Source organism: Bos javanicus, chromosome 11 (assembly GCF_032452875.1).
Source record: "Bos javanicus breed banteng chromosome 11, ARS-OSU_banteng_1.0, whole genome shotgun sequence".
NCBI lineage: Eukaryota > Metazoa > Chordata > Mammalia > Artiodactyla > Bovidae > Bos > Bos javanicus.
The window spans coordinates 43,826,866-43,846,836 of record NC_083878.1 but is presented as its reverse complement, the minus strand read 5'-3'; the positions used below and the strand labels follow the sequence as shown (position 1 = coordinate 43,846,836).

The 19,971-nt window shown below is 37.4% G+C and overlaps 1 protein-coding gene across 7 annotated transcripts in view; it reads right to left on the bottom strand.

The window, feature by feature from the left end:
• The window catches only part of GCFC2 (GC-rich sequence DNA-binding factor 2), an 84,829-nt gene that overhangs the window by 27,725 nt on the left and 37,133 nt on the right, over positions 1–19,971 (bottom strand). For 2 of the 7 annotated variants that reach the window (XM_061432494.1, XM_061432495.1), the window contains 6 exons: positions 11,930–12,116; positions 7,364–7,487; positions 6,299–6,380; positions 5,724–5,836; positions 4,495–4,694; positions 2,351–2,501 (listed from right to left, as the gene is read on the bottom strand). In XM_061432494.1, the coding sequence (XP_061288478.1) occupies positions 2,351–2,501; positions 4,495–4,694; positions 5,724–5,836; positions 6,299–6,380; positions 7,364–7,487; positions 11,930–12,116 (857 nt within the window). Of the gene's footprint in view, positions 1–2,350; positions 2,502–4,494; positions 4,695–5,723; positions 5,837–6,298; positions 6,381–7,363; positions 7,488–11,929; positions 12,117–19,971 lie in introns of those variants that run through there. The other 5 variants (XM_061432497.1, XM_061432496.1, XR_009739383.1 and 2 more) reach the window with 5 other exon arrangements.

Here is a 19,971-nt window from a genome sequence, read left to right as displayed (position 1 = left end):
TCTTGAGAGTCCCTTGGACTGCAAGGAGATCCAACCAGTCCATTCTGAAGGAGATCAGCCCTGGGATTTCTTTGGAAGGAATGATGCTAAAGCTGAAACTCCAGTACTTTGGCCACCTCATGGGAAGAGTTGACTTACTGGAAAAGACTCTGATGCTGGGAGGGATTGGGGGCAGGAGGAAAAGGGGATGACAGAGGATGAGATGGCTGGATGGCATCACTGACTCTATGGACGTGAGTCTGAGTGAATTCCAGGAGTTGGTGATGGACAGGGAGGCCTGGCATGCTGCGATTCATGGGGTTGCAAAGAGTCGGACACGACTGAGTGACTGAACTGAACTGAACTGAAAGTGAAGTATTTGGAATTTTCAGATGAATACTTAAATGAGGCATATATATTCTATGCTATCATTAATAATGCTTAATAGCTAAAAGTAAATGGTTAAAAGCACTATCTTTCCAAGATACCCCATGATTGCACTGTAAATTATTCTGAGGAAAATCTTTAAAGTTTAGTCAAGTTGGCTGAGAAGCAATATAAAGCAGGTTGCTTTAGTTTTTAAGAGTTTGCAGACTTTGCAGTCAGAATCCATTCTCAGTGACATGGTGGAACAGATCCTTATCAAGTATAATTTCAGATAAAACAAATTCAGACTGAGGCACAAACATCAGTGCCCAACAGCTCTGAGTACTAGTAGGAGGAGTAAGGGAAATGTAGTAATGTTTTTTTAAAGAAAGAAGAAACTCACCATATACAAAAATAAACTCAAAAGGGATTAAAGACCGAAATGTAAGGCCGGACACTAAAAAAACTTAGAAGAAAACATAGACATGACACTCTTTGATATAAATTGCAGCAAGATCTTTTTTGATACAACTCCTAGAGCAATGAAAATAAAAACAAAAATTAACAAATGGGATTTAATTTAACTTAAAAGATTTTGCACACCAAAGGACCATAAGCAAAACAAGAAGATAACCCTCAGAATGAGAGAAAATATTTGCAAACAAAGCAACTAACAAGAGGATCAATCTCCAAAATATACAAACAGCTCATGCAGCTCAATATCAAACAATAAGTAACTCAGAAGGCAGAGGATCTAAACAGACATTTCTCCAAAGAAGACATATAGATGGCCAAATAGCACATGAAAAGACGACCAACATCAGAAATGCAAATCAAAACTACAATGAAGCCTCACCTCACACAGGTCAGAATGGCCACCATCAAAAAATTTACAAACAATAAATGCTGGAGAGGGTGTGGAGATAAGGGAACTCTCCTACACTGTTGGTGGAAATGTGAATTGCAACAGCCACTATGGAGAACAGTATGGAGCTTCCTTACAAAGCTGAAAACAGAACTACCAGATAACCCAGCAATCTCACTCCTGGGCATATAACCCAGAGAAAACCATAACTGGAAAAGATACACTCACCCTAATGTTCACTGAAGCATTATTTACAATAGCCAGGACGTGGAAACAAGCTAAATGTCCATCAACAGAGGCATGGATAAAGAAGATGTGGTAATATTCCATTATATACCATGGAATATTATCACCCAGCCATAAAAAAGACAAAAAATGCCATTTGCAGCAACATGGATGAACCTAGACTGTCATACTGAGTAAAGTAAGTCAGACAAAGAAAGACAAATATCACGTGACATGGTTTCTATGTGGAATCTAAAAATAAGGCTACAAACAAACTTATTTACGTAACAGAAGTAGAGTCATGGCTGTACAAAACAAACTTACGGTTACCAGGGGATAAATGTGGGGAAGAATTAATTGAGAGATTCGGATTGACTAGACACACTACTATATATAAAACAGATAACTAGTAAGAACCTGCAATACAGCACAGGAAAATCTACTCAAAACTCTGTAATGGCCTACGTGGGACAGGGATCTAAAAAAAAAAAAATGTGGATATATGTATAACTGATGTACTTTGCTGTACACTTGAAACTAACACAACATTGTAAATCAACCATACTCCAATAAAAATTAAAAAAAAAAGAAGAAGAAATGTAAGGGGAGAAGTTAAGGGAAAGACATACACATAGTAGAGATGGAAGTGTGCCACTAATAAATGACTTATAAAAGTAACTATTAAAGTAATGTGAATGTTACAAATACTAAAGGTCCAAGAGTGTCAGGAGTTTGATAGCCAGTCACTTGCACAAACAAACTGTTTTTAATCAGCTTAAATTATAAATCTGTTGATTTCTACTGTATATTACAGTTGTGTTCAAAAACGAAAAAAATTTGTGACTGTAACAGAAATGACTGATCTTATACTTAGCTAAAGAACAATTTAATTTTATCAAGATTACAAAACAGTACCTATAAGTCGAGGAATAACTGTTTTGTTGATGACAGTAGACAAGATTTTCTTATCAGAACTATCTTCCTTCTTTGAATCTTCCATACTGCAATCTATAAATTCTTCTATAGATGTAAACCATGGCATCTGTTTTAAACCTATGGAATCAAACTTATAAATAAAATTATCCAAGTTATAAATAAATTCTTAATTTTTATCTTTATATAGTTAACTTTTTCAGTAATTACCAGAGCTTTTCTAAGGATCAAAGGAGAATAATTCCATATTTTAACCCAACATATACAGAGGGCTACAGTTTATAGGGTCACAGAGAGTTGGACACGACTGAAGCGACAGCACTCACGCACATACAGTACTAGACCACCAAGGCTAGACAGCATGACATGACTAACACATGATGTCTAGGCAGTGAGACAGGATACTATATTTCACGTGTTTATTGATGTCCAGAAATGCCCACCCTGTGTTTAGGACCTACTAAATGGCAGGTACTGTTAGGAACAAAATATACATTTATAACAATAGCAGTTAAAATATCCATGGAATTTGCTTTTAAAGATATACTTACCTTATACAAAATTCACTCTGGCTCTCCCAAGTCTCACTGGCACAAATGTATACTTTGCATGTGGCTTATCTTATTATTAAGCAAACAGCAGATAGCCAATTACTATTTGTTGAATGACTGAATGAACAGATCTTTGCTATGTGTGACAGAATACTCAATTCAGCTTGAGTGGTCAACAACTAGGCTGTCGTCCAACCAGCTACCTTAGGGATAAGCCTGGTTCCTAAACTAAGAACACTGTATGGCCCTGAACCTAACAGAAAGTCTAAAGGCATGCATGACCAGGGCAGAGGAGGATCCGCCTTAGTCAAGCAAAAGGGATTCACCCTTTGTTAAGTCTTTATTTTCAGCTCTCCTCTCTTCCTAGAATTTCATTTTCTCATTTCTGTTTGCTTAACCACATGGATGTCCCATCATCATTTCATTGTCTATAATGTAAAACTTCCTTGAAAACCTTTTCCCTCTTTGAAAAGACACCATTTCTATGAATGGAACTACCGTTGTCCTAATAACTTAGAATCCAAACCTTGGGGTCACTATTTTGATGTGTTTTGTTAGGGTTATTCGCAGCAGTTTATTGATTCTTCATAAAATCACTTGTAATCAACCCTTTCTTTCCTCTTTGCTATGTCACTATCACCCTGTGTGAGGAACTCATCTCCTTGGACTTGGGCTACAGCAACTGCCTTTCAGTTATCTTCACCTCTTTCTCTCTACGCTCCAAGTTAGCCTATTGCTCAGAGCTTCCTAAATCATTACCTTCATCACGTCACTCCTCCCATTACCTATCAAAACAAGTTTGTATCTCTTGATTTACAATCTATGCAGTCTCTACAAAACTACTATTTCTCCCCATGTACCTTTACAAAACACCTTTTCCTTCCTTGCTCTCTTCCTGTTTAAATTCTATATACCCTTTAAATCCTCATTTAAATTCCTCATCTTCATTGTAGCTTTCCTAGCCAAGTATTCCCATTATGTCATCTCCAACGTCAGAACTCTTGGTACCTATTTTGAATTTCACTCAGATTGTAAAATTCTTATGGTCTGCTGCTAAGTCACTTCAGTCATGTCCGATTCTGTGTGACCCCATAGACGGCAGTCCACCAGGCTCCCCCGTCCCTGGGATTCTCCAGGCAAGAACACTGGAGTGGGTTGCCATTGCCTTCTCCAATGCATGAAAGTGAAAAGTGAAAGTGAAGTCACTCAGTCGTGTCCGACTCTGTGCGACCCCATGGACTGCAGCCTACCAGGCTCCTCCGTCCATGGGATTTTCCAGACAAGAGTACTGGAGTGGGGTGCCATTGCCTTCTCCGTCTTATGGTCTAATATTACCTTTATTTTTTGAGTGATCTTCAACTTATCACAGAAGATTTTTTTAAAGTGTTTCCTTTACTGATGTGTTAGCCTTAAAACAGAGTGAGAACCAAGAAATGGTAAATGACTACTCCAAAGCATGATTATTAATTCCATCCCTAAAGGTGAGGTATTTTATATTATAGTTAACCTGATAACAAGAGGACTGAAGTAACTAAATGTGATCAGGATTATTTTTTTCACGTTAAGCTCATATACCTTAAGAGGGTTCCAGTCAATCAACTGAAATCGTATTAGGGGATTTAAAAGCTTCGGAATGCATAAACTAATGAAAGCTTCATAATAAGAATCAGGAAACTTTTCTCGCCATTGTCGAAATTTCAATAAAATATTCTGGATATTACAAAAATCACTGTGTACATCTTCAAAAATCTTCTTATGATCCTGTAAAATGTCACCTGTGAAGAAAATGAGTCTCTGTATATTACACATTTTACATTTGTGATCTTTAAGTTTGATTCCTATAAACATAGTTATGTATAACTTATGTAATCAACTGAGTTGAAAGTTATTCTTGACATTAACATATAAGTTAGTTTTAATTAAAAAAAAAACACCTTAGTAACAACTGATACTGATAAAATCTACCATTTATTAAGCCCTTGTTATATGCCAAAACATTATAAACACATTATCTCATGTCATTATCATAACTATCTTCCCTAAAGGTAAGTGTTTCTAGCCTATCTGTTTACAGACAAAGAAAAAGCAAACAACAATATCAGATACAGTGAAGTCAAGTAATTCGCTTAAGGTCACACAGAATAGATTCCCTCTTTGAACTCATCTATTTGACTGTAAAGCCTACATTCTTTCAGCTGTACATATTTTACCTCCTTACAATGCTAAAAATGGACTTTACTATAAATTCAATTCAAATTCAAACTCCGGGAGATTGTGAAGGACAGGAAAGCCTGCCATGCTGCAGTCCATGGGATTGCAAAGAGCTGGACATGACTGAGCGACTGAACAACAAATAGGGACTTCCATGGTAGTGCAGTGGCTAAGACCCCAAGCTCCCAATGCAGCAGGCCTAGGTTCAATCCCTGGTCAGGGAACTAGATCCCACAAGCCACAGTTAAGACCTGGCACAGCCAAATAAATAAGTATTTTAAAGAACTGAAAGAAATGATAAAATAGAAAGTATGTAGCAGAGAAATGAAGCCAAAAATGTTCATGGCTCATTTATAACAGGAGATGAAAAAGGTTGAGGGGAAAAAACTATAAAGATGCAGGAATACTCATCCTACTTCTCCATTTTATCCATTCTTTCAGAGTTAAAGACAAGTCTAATAAGGAAAAAAAAGTATTATTTATTCTGAATTTCCCCAACTATTTTGGATAGCTTAATATAAGGGCAATCATGGCAAAGATTTTCTATCATTTCAGTACTTCAATTAAGACACATCAGAAACTTGATAACTGACCTTGGCTTTTTTGGAAGTCAATCATGTCTGCTGAAGACAGTTCATCATCACTAGATGTTCCTTCTTCATGAGTACAATTCCCAGAAAGAACCCTTGCTTGTCTTCTTCGTGCCCTGTATTTTGCAATAAACCAAAAATAAAATATGAAAATAAATGCTTTAAAACAAAAAGTAAAAGTCATCATTACTTAAAATGCCCAGAAATAAACAATCATACTTTCACACAATTTTATATTAATATTTTTGATATTTTAACTTCATTAATCTGAACTGATTCTCTCTCTTATTCTTGTTAGACACTCCCATAATTTGGAAAAAGGAGTAACAATGTATTTAGGACTAGCTTCCTATGAGACAGTCCCAACCTGATAAATACCACTTTATACATTCCTTCTAACTAATTCAAATACATAAGTGTGTCTTTAAACCATGGGGTAGAGGACTGTTTAACTAAATTTTGGTTTTACACCATTCTCACAGATTAATATGCCAGGTTATAGGCATTTATACTATATGATTAACTATATTTAAACTATGAAAAATACTTGCTCAGTGATGCTTTAAGTCTTTAGTTACCTTCGAGATTCAGCCTCTTCTAAAATCCACTGAGTTTTTTCATCCATAGCCAAGCTTTTATTTATTGATGTCTCAGGTTTGCCTGTTAATGAATAAAATTGATTTTATACTGTAAATTCTAAAAAGAAATACAGTGAAACATTTTGAAAACAAAAGTTATATTTTAGGTATGTATACATATTTGTATATATAAACATCCATACATAGACTATGCTTAAATTGCATATTTCATCATGCAATGAAATTGCAATGTTAACTCTCTACCACAATATTAATAGGTATTGAGTTTGCTAATCTAATAAAATGTACCTTGTCTGGTGAATATAGTTCAGCACTCAAGAACAGTAACAAAAATAAAGTTTCTTTCCCTTGTATTCTTTTTCAGCAGTTTTCACCATTTTTTTTTTCCTGTCCCTATGGTCAAATTCTAGAAACACATTACCAATACGTCATTCATATTATCTCCTATTTTAGCATATACTGCAACTTATGACCAACTAAATGTCATATATTTGAGTCATTCTGATTTTGCTTTTATCATTTACTTGATGTTGTGGTCTCATTTCTTTCACTATACCCTGACAGCACCTTAATCAAAGGAAGACATCTCTGCAAATACAAAATCAGTGTGAGAATTAAAGGGCTGCATTCAATTCTTTATTAATATAATGAGATCTTATAGATGATTCTATACTGAAACCCACCAGAATTTCTTTAACTTCCACAATCAATCTGTGGAAAATTTATAAAGTTAGGCTTCTGACACAGTCTATATGTTTATGTCGTCATCTCAAAATAATCATTAAATGGTCATATAAATATTTTCTTTCAAACACTAAGTGATTAGAAGTCATAATTTTAATTTTTTTAGATTTGGACTTAATTTAAGACATTTTGAAGCCCAGATTTTAAAATGGTTTGGGAATTTTAGAAGAGGGTAGGTGAAAGGTCAGTGGGAAAATACACAATAAACATTTTTTATATAGTAATAGAAATATTTTTATCTTTTAGCTAACAATTTAGCTTAATGAAGAAAAAATCACATTGAACATGAAAAACACTAACATGATAACTGTTGTAAATACGCTGATTCATGTTTTAATTCATCTTGCCTGCGTTTCATAAAGATCATGGCTTGTTTTAAAAGGAGTGCGTGCATGGCTGATTCTATTTCTTGGATGCTGATAATCTGAAATACATACATAAGTAACATTTTGTGGGTGGTCATTAAATGATTATAAAAAATAATTATATATAAGCACATTATATGCTCAAATTTCATATAACAGAAACATTTTTAACACTATCACATCTCAATTAAATGAACATTGTGAGGAATAGACATAGCTTCCAATACTTATAATACTAATAAAACCAGGAAATAAACATTGTACCAAAACAGCTATAAATATCATAAATAATAAAACCTAACTTGGCTGGAGTCAGAAACATGGATAAAAGTGGCTAGAAAAGAAAAATTCTTTTTTTAGATAGAAGAGAAGAAGGAAATGATGACTTAGTATATATAAAACAAAAACAGTGTGATATGATACCTCACTGTAGTTTTGATACACATTTCTCTATTAGCAATGACATCAGATGTTTTAAAATTTTTATGTTAATCATTGTTTTATACATACTAAGTCCTTAAATTGGGGTCTTGAGTTGTCCTTTTCTTAAAGTAGACTAATCACTTTAAAAATACACTCTACTTTCTTCATTACTTTTAATTTACTTTTAAAAGATTACCAGATTAGTTTCTCCCCTATTGTTACACTGGTTACAAAGGTCAACAACAAAAAGTCTACATATAACAAATACTGGAGAGGCTGTGGAGAAAAGGGAACCCTCCTACACTGTTGCTGGGTGTATAAGCTGGTGCAGCTACTATGAAAAACAATTTGGTGGCTCCTTAAAAAACTAGAGTTTCCATATGATCCTGAAAAAACTAGAGTTTCCATATATGCCACTCTTGGGCATATATCTGGAGAAAACTCTAATTCAGATACATGGCATCCCAATGTTCATAGCAACATTATTTACAAGAGCCAAGACATGGAAGCAACCTAAATGTCCCTGAATGATGCCTGGATAAGGATGATGTGCTGTATATATATATACACACACACACACACACTAGAATACGACCCAGCCATAAAATAATAATGCCATTTGCAGCAGCAGGGATACACCTAGAGACAATAATACTAAATGAAGTAAGTCAGAAAGAGAAAGACAAATATATTATGATATTACTTATCTGTGGAATATAAAATACGATAAAAATGAATCTATGGGGAGGAATAAACCAGGAGTCTGAGAATAGCAGATACAAACTACTATATACAAAAAAGCAACCAGATCCTACTATACACCACAGGGAACTATATTCAACATCCTGAAATACACCATAATGGAAAAGAATATGAAAAGAACATACACATATATAACTGAATCACTTTGCTATACACCAGGAACTAACACAACATTGTAAATCAACTATACTTCAGTTAAAATTTAAAAGAAAAAAACAAAAAGCACACCTAATATCAAAAAAGGACTTCCTGGGTAGCACAGCAGTAACAATCTGCCAGCCAAGCAGGAGATGTGGGTTTGATCCCTGAGTCAAGAAGATCCCCTGGAGAATGAAACGGCAGGCCACTCCAGTATTCTTGCCTGGGAAATCCCATGGACAGAGAAGCCTGGCAGGCTTCATGGGGTCAAAAAGGAGTGGGACACAACTTAGTGACTAAACAACAACAACAAATATCAAAAAACCATCTCAACAAAATCAAAAGACAAAACAAATTGGAATGTATACCTACATCAAATAGGATAAAGCACTAAAATTTTTAAGCAATAGAAAGCTGTTCATCATATACTGGGAAAAAGGAAAAAAACCCACAAAAACAAACCCACGGTATGAACAAGAAGATAGCAGGGTAAAGGACACAAATAATTCACTACAAGAAAACTGTATGTGTTAAGAAAACAAATGACTTGTGAGATCAAAATAAATACATAAAAACTAAATACACTAGAAACTGATAAAACTTTTCTGAAGGATAATTTAGTAATGTTTCATAAGCCTTAATGTATTTAGACACTTTGACTTAGTAATTCAATTTCTAGAACTTTTCTTAAACAGACAGAATTTTTAAAATTTATATTGCTATTTCAGTCAGTTCAGTTCAGTTGCTGAGTCATGTCCGACTCTTTGTGACCCCATGGACTGCAGCCTGCCAGGCTTCCCTGTACATCACCACCTCCCGGAGCTTGCTCAAACTCTTGTCCATTGAGTCAGTGATGCCATACAACCATCTCATCCTCTGTCATCCCCGTCTCCTCCTGCCTTCAATCTTACCCAACATCAGGGTCTTTTCTAGTGAGTAAGCTGTTCGCATCAGGTGGCCAAAGCACTGGAGCTTCAGCTTCATCATCAGTCCTTCCAGTGAATTTTCAGGACTGATTTCCTTTAGGACTGACTGGTTTGATCTCCTTGCAGTACAAGGGACTCTCAAGAGTCCTCTCCAACACAATTAAAAAGCATCAGTTCTTTGTATTTAGTTTTCTTTATGGTCCAACTCTCACATCCATACATGATTACTGGAAAAACCACAGCTTTGACTAGACGGACCTTTGTCAGCAAAGTAATGTCTCTGCTTTTTGATATGTTGTCTAATTTGTCATAGCTTTTCTTCCAAGGAGCAAGTGTCTTCTAAATTCATGGCTGCGGTCACCATTTGCAGTGATTTTCGAGTCCAAGAAAATAAAGTCTATCACTGTTTCCATTGTTTCCCCATCTATTTGCCATGAAGTGATAGGACTGGATACCATGATCTTCATACTTTGAATGTTGAGTTTTAAGCCAGGTTTTTCATTCTCCTCTTTCACCTTCATCAAGAGGCTCTTTAGTTCCTCTTTCTGCCATAAGGGGAGTGTCATCTGCGTATCTGAGGTTATTGATATTTCTCCTGGCAATCTTGATTCCAGCTTGTGTTTCATCCAGCCTGGCATTTTGCATGATATACTCTACATATAAGTTAAATAAACAGGGTGACAATACACAACCTTGACGTAGTCCTTTTCCAATTTGTAACTAGTCTGTTGTTCCATGTCCAGTTCTAACTGTTGCTTCCTGACCTGCACACAGATTTCTCAGAAGGCAGGTCAGGTGGTCTGGTATTCCCATCTTTTGAAGAATTTTCCACAGTATGTTGTGATCCACAGTCAAAGGCTTTAGTATAGTCAATCAAGCAGAAGTAGATGTTTTTCTGGAACTCTCTTGCTTTTTCTATGATCCAGTGGATGTTAGCAATTTGATCTCTGGTTCCTCTGCCTTTTCTAAATCCAGCTTGAACATCTGGAAATTCTCAGTTCATGTACTATTGAAGCCTCGCTTGGAGAATATTGAGCATTTCTTTACTAGCGTGTGAGATGAGTGTAATTGTGTGGTAGTTTGAACATTCTTTGGCATTGCCTTTCTTTGGGCTTGGAATGAAAATTGACCTTTTCCAGTCCTGTATCCATACTGAGTTTTCCAAATTTGCTGGCATATTCAGTGCAGCACTTTCACAGCATCATCTTTTAGGATTTGAAATAGCTCAACTGGAATTCCATTACCTCCACTAGCTTTGTTTGTAGTGACGCTTCCTAAGACCCACTTGACTTCGCATTCCAGGATGTCTGGCTCTAGGTGAGTGATCACACCACTGTGGTTATCTGGGTCATTAAGATCTTTTTTAGATAGTTCTTTTGTGTATTCTTGCCACCTCTTCTTAATATCTTCTGCTTCTGTTAGGTCCATATCGTTTCTGTCCTTTATTGTGCCCATCTTTGCATGAAATGTTCCTTTGATATAGCTAATTTTCTTGAAGAGATTTCTAGTCTTTCTCATTCTATTGTTTTCCTCTATTTCTTTGCACTGATCACTGAAGAAGGCTTTCTTATCTCTCCCTGCTATTCTTTGAAACTCTGCATTCAGATGGGTATATCTTTCCTTTTCTCCTTTGCCTTTAGCTTCTCTTCTTTTCACAGCTATTTGTAAGCCCTCTTTAGACAACCATTTTGCCTTTTTGCATTTTTTTTTTCTTGAGGATGGTCTTGATCACTGCCTCCTGTACAATGTCATGAACCTCTGTCCATATTTCTTCTATTTTTATGTAAATATTGCTATTTACATGTTCCAAAATGATTACAAAAACACCTAACTGTCCAACATTAAGGGAATACTTAATATTCCACTATCCCCACTCCAGTACGCTTGCCTGGAAAATCCCATGGATGGAAGAGCCTGGTAGGCTGCAGTCCATGTTAAGGGTCGGACACGACTGAGCGACTTCACTTTCACTTTTCACTTTCATGCATTGGAGAAGGAACTGGCAACCCACTCCAGTGTTCTTGCGTGGAGAATCCCAGGGACGGGGAGCCTGGTGGGCTGCCGTCTATGGGGTCGCACAGAGTCAGACAGGACTGAAGTGACTTAGCAGTAGCAGCACATCAAAAATAGGTAGGAAGAATCCTAGATGAAGTACCTAGTTATGGGATTTAAACTAAAAAAAAAAAAAAAAATCGCATGGTAAGGGAATTTCTGTATAAAAAGGAAATGATTCAGTATTTATAGACACATACCTTTTCATTAAGACAGTCAATTAAATTTTCCACATAAATTTTCATGCTTTTATAGAATTTAAAACTTAGAGTTTGATTTGATGAATTCTCTAGGTTCTGGATGGTACTCTTTGAGCTCTTGATATCTTGTATATATTTTTCATATTCTCTTAGATGTGAGCGGTGAGTGTCCTGTAGTAATGTTAATCTAAATAAATAGAAAATAAACATAAAAATTGCTTTATATTACAAATGTATTTCTATTATAGTAAGTAGCAGTCTAATGGGAGAAGGCAATGGCACCCCACTACAGTACTCTTGCCTGGAAAATCCCATGGACGGGGAGCCTGGTAGGCTGCAGTCCATGGGGTCGCTAGGAGTCGGACACCACTGAGCGACTTCACTTTCACTTTTCATTTTCATGCATTGGAGAAGGAAATGGCAACCCACTCCAGTGTTCTTGCCTGGAGAATCCCAGGGACAGGGGAGCCTGGTGGGCTGCCGTCTATGGGGTCGCACAGAGTCAGACACGACTGACATGACTTAGCAGCAGCTTTCAGAGCTACCTTATAAAGACCACCAAGGAAACTGACAATCATATAAACCTGGGTTTATAAGACCTGTGGAGCAAAGGAAAATTCCACGATAAGAGAGGCTTCAAAGGGAAAGGTAGCATAGGACATGGAGAGATTTTCAGGTGCTACAGCTAATCTCAGGGAAGTCTTAGAGGACAAGTTAGTGTGGATGGATCAGAATTTGTAAACTAGGTGACCTGCTACAATAATCGTGCAAAGTCTCTTCAGTCATGTCCCACTCTGTGACCCTAAGGACTGTAGCCTTCCAGGCTCCTCTGTCCATGAGATTCTCCAGGCAACAGTACTGGACTGGGATGCAATGCCCTCCTCCTCCATATGTGTACTTACTTTATATAGGCAGTAACAGTCTTTCTTTTGCAATGTTTCAAAGGGTGGGGTATGTGTGGAGTCTGAGGTGGTCCAGTCTTCCAATCTTGATGAGCATCTCTGGACCTTTCATCTTGCCTCAGGTGGTTTCACTGCCTTGCATTTCTCTTCAAGCTGTTGTTCAGGACATTGCTCTTTTTTTACACTTCGGGTCTCCTGCTTTGAAGAGATGTAAGGGAGCTGCACACAACCTAGTCTTGATTAGACAAGGCTACGTGAGTGCAGGATCTAGTTGGTCCAGTCTCCTAATCTTGACGAGCTTCTCTGGACCTTTAATCTTGCCTCGGGTGGTTTCATTGCTGTTCCTCCTTTGTTTAGCAACTGTACTGCCATTTGGAACAGAGAGAGGGTCATGGAAACTAGAGTCTAACCTATAATAAATGATGGGGGGAAAAAAGGCCTCAATACCTAGGAGCTCCGCAGGACCCTGCTAGGCTCAACACCTCCTTTTCTTTGATACTCCTCTATCTTGAGGACCACTGAATCCTTCCCATTTCTCTTCAAGCTGCTGCTCAGGACACTGCTTTTTCACACTTTCAGGAGCATCGGGTCTCCTGCTTTGAAGAGATGTAAAGGAGCTTCCAGGCAAGGCGGAGACCTTGTCCCATTTCAGCACAGCTTCACAAGCGACGTCTTAATAATGTCCTTGTTGTTACTGTTGTTCAGTTGCTCCATGTCTGACTCTTTTCGACCCCATGGACTGCAGCACTCCAGACTTCCCTGTCCTTCACCATCTCCTGGAGCTTGTTCAAACTCACATCTATTGAACTGGTGATGCCATCCAACCATCTTATCCTCTGTCATCCCCTTCCCCTGCCTTCAATCTTGCCCAGCATCAGGGTCTTTTCCAATGATTTGGATCTTTGCATCAGATGGCCAAAGTATTGGAGCTTCAGCTTCAACATCAGACCTTCCAATGAATATTCAGGATTGATTTCCTTTAGGACTGATAAGTTTGATCTCCGTGCAGTCCAAGGGACTCTCAAGAGTCTTCTCCAACATCACAGTTCAAAAGCAATCAATTCTTCAGTGCTCAGCCTTCTCTACAGTCCAACTCTCACATCCACACAAGACTATTGGGAAAACCATAGCTTTGACTAGATGGACCTTTGTTGGCAATGTAATGTCTCTGCTTTTGAATATGCTGTCTAGGTTGGTCATAGCTTTTCTTCCAAAGTGCAAATGTCTTTCAATTTCATGGCTGCAGTCCCCATCTGCAGTGATTTTGGAGCCCAAGAAAATAAAGTCTATCACTGTTTCCATTGTTTCCCCATCTATTTGCCATGAAGAGATGGGACCGGATGCCATGATCTTCATTTTTTGAATGTTGAGTTTTAAGCCAGATTTTTCACTCTCCTCTTGCACCTTTATCAAGAGGCTCTTTAGTTCCTCTTCGCTTTTTGCCATAAGGGTGGTGTCATCTGCATATCAGAGGTTATTGATATTTCTCCTGGCAATTCTGATTCCAGCTTGTGTTTTATCCAGTACAGCATTTTGCATGATGTGCTCTGCATATAAGTTAAATAAGGAGGGTGACAATATACAGCCTTGATGTACTCCTTTCCCAATTTTGAACCAGTCTGTTGTTCCATGTCCAGTTCTAACTGTTGCTTCTTCACTTGCATACAGATTTCTCAGGAAGCAGGTATGGTGGTCTGGTATTCCCATCTCTTGAAGAATTTTTCAGTTTCTTGTGATCCACACAGTCAAAGGCTTTAGCATAGTCAATCAAGCAGAAGTAGATGTTTTTCTGCAACTCTCTTGCTTTTTCTGTGACCCAGTGGAAGTTGGCAATTTGATCTCTGGTTCCTCTACCTTTTCTAAATCCAGCTTGAACATTTGGATGTTCTCAGTTCATGTACTGTTGAAGACTCACTTGGAGAATATTGAGCATTACTTTGCTAGCGTGTGAGATGAGTGCAATTTGGTGGTAGTTTGAACATTCAACCTTCTTAATCATATCCTTAAGAAGGGTTTTTTTGTAATTTGTGATCCTTTAGTGGTCTTATATTTGAAACACAAGAGTCCATGTGGAATTACTGTTAGATCAGTCTGTGGTATTCCTTAGAATATAGGTATCTGTTAGTTAGTGTTAGTCATTCAGTCGTGTCCGACTCTTTGGGACTCCACGGACAGTAGCCTCTGTCTATGGAATTCTCTAAGCAAGAATACTGGAGTGGGTAGCCATTGCCTTCTGCAGGGGATCTTCCCAACCCAGGAGCTGGTATTAAAGACATTTGAGCATGCTATGATTTGGTATGAATTTTTTTGTTTTGTGACCTATATTTGACACTGTGAGTACATTAGAATTAGAGAATTAACTACTAATGAAATAAATTCATAATATTTGGACCTGAATCAAACAATTAAAAAAATTAAACTTTTGCTAATCTCCTTATGGGCTTCACTGGTGGCTCAGTGGTACAGAATCCGCCTGCCAATACAGGAGATACAGGTTCAATCTCCAGGCAAGATCCCCTGGAGATGGAAATGGCAGTATTCTTGCCTTGCAAATCCCATGGACAGAGGATCCTGGCACATCAGGCTTAGCTGCCCTATGACATGTGTAATCTTCCCAGACCAGGAATTGAATCTGTGTCCCCTACATTGGCAAGGTGTACTCTTAACCACTGGACCACCAGGGAACTCCAAGAGATAACTATTAATAGCAACAGATAATGGTTAGCTAGGCTTTAGAAATGTATTTGTACTAAGAACCTTAAAAACATAACCTAACTTTTGTTGCAGTTAACCTTCCCTGGAAATTTATATTAAGAAATAATATTACATTATATATGGAATTTAGAAAGATGGTAACCATAACCCTGTGTACGAGACAGCAAAAGAGACACTGATGTATAGAACAGACTTATGGACTCTGTGGGAGAGGGAGAGGGTGGGAAGATTTGGGAGAATGGCATTGAAGCATGTATAATATCATGTATGAAACGAGTCGCCAGTCCAGGTTCGATGCACGATACTGGATGCTTGGGGCTGGTGCACTGGGACGATCCAGAAGGATGGTATGGGAAGGGAGGAGGGAGGAGGGTTCAGGATGGGGAACACATGTATACCTGTGGCGGGTTCATTTCGATATTTGGCAAAACTAACACAATATTGTAAAGTTTAAAAATAAAATAAAATTTAAAAAAAAGAAGAAATAATATTACAGTTTAAATGACTTATAGGAACAAAATGTTCATTATCTGTCACATTATTTATAATAGACAAATTTAGAAATCAAAACATCTAACATAGAAATGCAATATACCAACTATATGGATTAACAAAATATTACTATATGCTTATAATTTTTTACTGTAGTAAAAAGCATGTGACTTACAATCTTAACCATTTTAAAGTACATTACAGTAGTATTAACTATATGCACACTGCTGTATAACAGATCTTTAGAACTCTTTCATCCTGCAGAAGTGAAATTCTATACTCATTGATCAACAACTTTCCATTCCACTCCCCTCCATGTGGGGCAACCACCATTCTACTTCTGGTTTCTAAGAGTCTGACTACTTTGTTTGTGTGCTTAGTTGCTGAGTCCTGTCTGACTCTTTGTGAACCCACTGACTATAGCCTGCCAGGCTCCTATGTCCATGGAATTTTCTAGGCAAGAATACTGGAATGGGTTGCCATTTCCTACTCTAGGAGATCTTATTGACCCAGGAATTGAAGTGGTGTCTCTTGCATCTCCTAAACTGGCAAGTGGATTCTTCACCACTGCAACACATCATACAGAGTTTCCCAAATGGCTCAAGTAGTAACGAATCCACCTGCCAATGGAGGAACTGCAGGAGATGTGGGTTCAGTCCTTGGGTTGAGAAGATCCCCTAGAGTGAGGTTATGTTCTGTAATTCTCTCATCATTAGTGATGTTGAACATCTCTTCATGTTCCTTCACCACTTGTATGTCTTCGAGGAAGGTTTATTCCAATCCTTTGACCATCTTTCTGTTGGGTAGTTTGTTGTTGAATTATATGAGCTACTTACATATTTTGGGTATTAACCGCTTATCATATACACAGTTTGCAAATATCTTCTCTCATTCTGTTGGCTGCCTTTTCACTTTGTTTATTATTTCCTTGCTATGCAGAAACTAGTTTCATATAGTCCCAACTGTCTATTTTTGCTTTTATTGCTTGTGTTTTTTCTTTCCTGGGTCCTTTGAGATTCCATATGTATTGGTGTTGGAAAAGACTCTTGAGAGTCCCTAGGACTGCAAGGAGATCCAACCAGTTAATCCTAAAGAAAATTAGTCCTGAACATTCATTGGAAGGAATGATGCTGAAGCTGAAGCTCCAATACTCTGGCCACCTCATGCAAAAAACCAACTCATAGGAAAAGACCCTGATGCTGGGAAAGACTGAAAGCAAGAGGAAAAGGGGACAACAGAGGATGAGATGGTTGGATGGCATCACAGACTTAATGGACATTAATTTGAGTAGGCTCTGGGAGTTGGTAATGGACAGGGAAGCCTGGAGTGCTGTAGACCATGGGGTCGACTGAGCAGCTGAACTGACCTGAATCTATTTTAGGATTTTTTCCCCTATTTCTGCAAAAAATGGATTGGGATTTTGATAGAGAATGCATTACATCTATAGATTGCTTTGGGTAATATGGACATTTTAACTATATTAAATTTTCTAAACCATGATCATGGATACCTTTACATTAATTTATGTCTTCAATTTCTTTCAGCAATATTTTGTAATTTCTGGTGTATAAAACTTGCACCCCTTGACTAATTCCTAAGTTATATTCTTTTTAATGCTTTTGTAAATGTTTTCTAAATATATATTTTTGGACTTTTCATTGTTAGTGCACAGAAACAACTGATTTTCATCCTGCAATTTTGCTAGATTTATTAGCTCTAACAGGGTTTGTGTTTGTTTCTTCGTGTTAAATGCAGTCTTTAGGTTTTCCCATGTGTAAGATCATGTCATCTGTGAACAGAGATAATTTTACTTCTTGCTCTCCTATTTTGATGTCTTTTTATTTTTATTCTCACCTGAATTCTCTGGCTAGGGCTTGCAATACTTTGTTGAATACAAGAGACAAGAACAGGCATCCTTGCCTTGCTCCTGACCCTACAGGGAAAACTTTCAGTTTTCCATGACTAAATATGATATTAGCTGTCCATTACTCCTGCTGCCAAGTCGCTTCAGTCGTGTCCGACTCTCTGCGACCCCATAGACAGCAGCCCACCAAGCTCCCCCATCCCTGGGATTCTCCAGGCAAGAACACTGGAGTGGGTTGCCATTTCCTTTTCCAATGCATGAAGATGAAAAGTGAAAGTGAAGTCACTCAGTCGTGTCCGACTCTTAGTGACCCCATGGACTGCAGCCCACCAGGCTCCTCTGTCCATGGGATTTTCCAGGCAAGAGTACTGGAGTGGGGTACCATCGCATTACTCCTATATGGTCTTTATTATGTTGAAGTATTAACAATTTCTCATAAAAGCATGCTTAACATCGTCAAAGGCTTTTCTTGTAATCAGCTGAGATGATCGTGTGGTTTTCACCATTCATTCTGTTTATATAGTGTATCACACTGATTTTCTTATGAAACACCCTCATATTCCAGGAATAAATCTCACTTGGTCATGGCGTATAATCCTCTTAACTTACATTTGCAAGTATTTTATTGTGGATTTTTACATCAATATTCATCAAGATACTGGTTTACTAATTTCCTTTTCTTATACTATCTTTGGGATTTGGGGATCAGAGTAATGCTGACCTCAGAGAATGAGCTTGGGAATGTTATTTCCTCTTCAGGTTTTTGTAAGAGTTTGAGAAGGAATGGTGTTAATTCATCATTAAATGTTTGGTAGAATTAGCCAGTGAGGCCATCTCACACATATATATGTATATAACTGCTATACTGTCCCAATGAATTGATCCTTTTATATTATACAATGGCTTTTATAGTCTCGTGTAGTTTTTAAGTTAAAATCCTTTTCTCCAAGTAATGCCACTCCTGGTCTCTTTTGTTTACTGTTTGCATGGAATCTTTTTTGCAAGACTTTCACTTTCATTCCATATACACCCTTAAGCCTAAGTGAGACTCTTGCAGATGGTATACAGTTGTATCTTGCCTTTTTTTTTTTTTTTTGGCTTGGGTGGCTTGTGGGACATTAGTTTCCTGACCAAGGATTGAACATGGGCCCTAACCACTAGACTGCCCGGGAATTGCTGGATCTTGCTTTTCTTTTCAACCCATTCAGCCACTGTACATCTTTTGATTATAGAATTTAATCCATTTATATTTAAAGTAATTACTGATATGGAAGGACTTATGATTGCCATTTTAAAATTGCTTTTTGTCTTATAGTTATTTTGTCCCACTTCCTCTCTTGCTGCCTTGGGTGTTGTTATTTTATTTTTTTAGTGATGTGTTCTGGGTCATTTTCATTTTCCACTGCATATCTTCTATAGGTATTTCTTTTATGTTTACCATGGGGTTTACAAAAAATACTGCAATTCCAGCAATCTCTTTTAAACTGAAAACATCTTAACTTCAATCTCATATGAAAACTTTATTCCTTTACATCTCCCCTGCCACCTCTTGTTATTGATACCACAAATTACATTAAACATTTTTGTATGTATTAATATAATATCATAATCATTTTTGTGTTTTTACCTTTTAAATTCAATTTCTGAATTAAAAGTGATTGTCATACCATGCTCACAGTATTACAGGATTCTGCCTTTACCAGAGAACTCTGTATTTTTATATGCCTCATGCTACTGTACAGTATCCTTTCAATCAACTTGAAGGATCTCTTTCATCAATTTTTGTAAGGCAGGTCTAGTGGTAATGAACTCCCTCAGCTTTGTTTATCTGAGGTCTTTATTTCTCCTTCATGAAGGACAGTTTTGTAGATACTGTAATCTCTGTTGGCAGTTTCCTTCTTTCATACTTTGAATATATCTTCCTACTCTCTTCTGGCCTGTTAACAGAGGAGACCTTTGTTGAGAAGCCTCCTGGTAATGTTATGGGACTCCCCTGGACATGACAAGGTCCTTTTGTTTTGTCACTTAATTCTTTCTTTGTACCTAGAAAGTTTGTGTCAGTGTAAGCC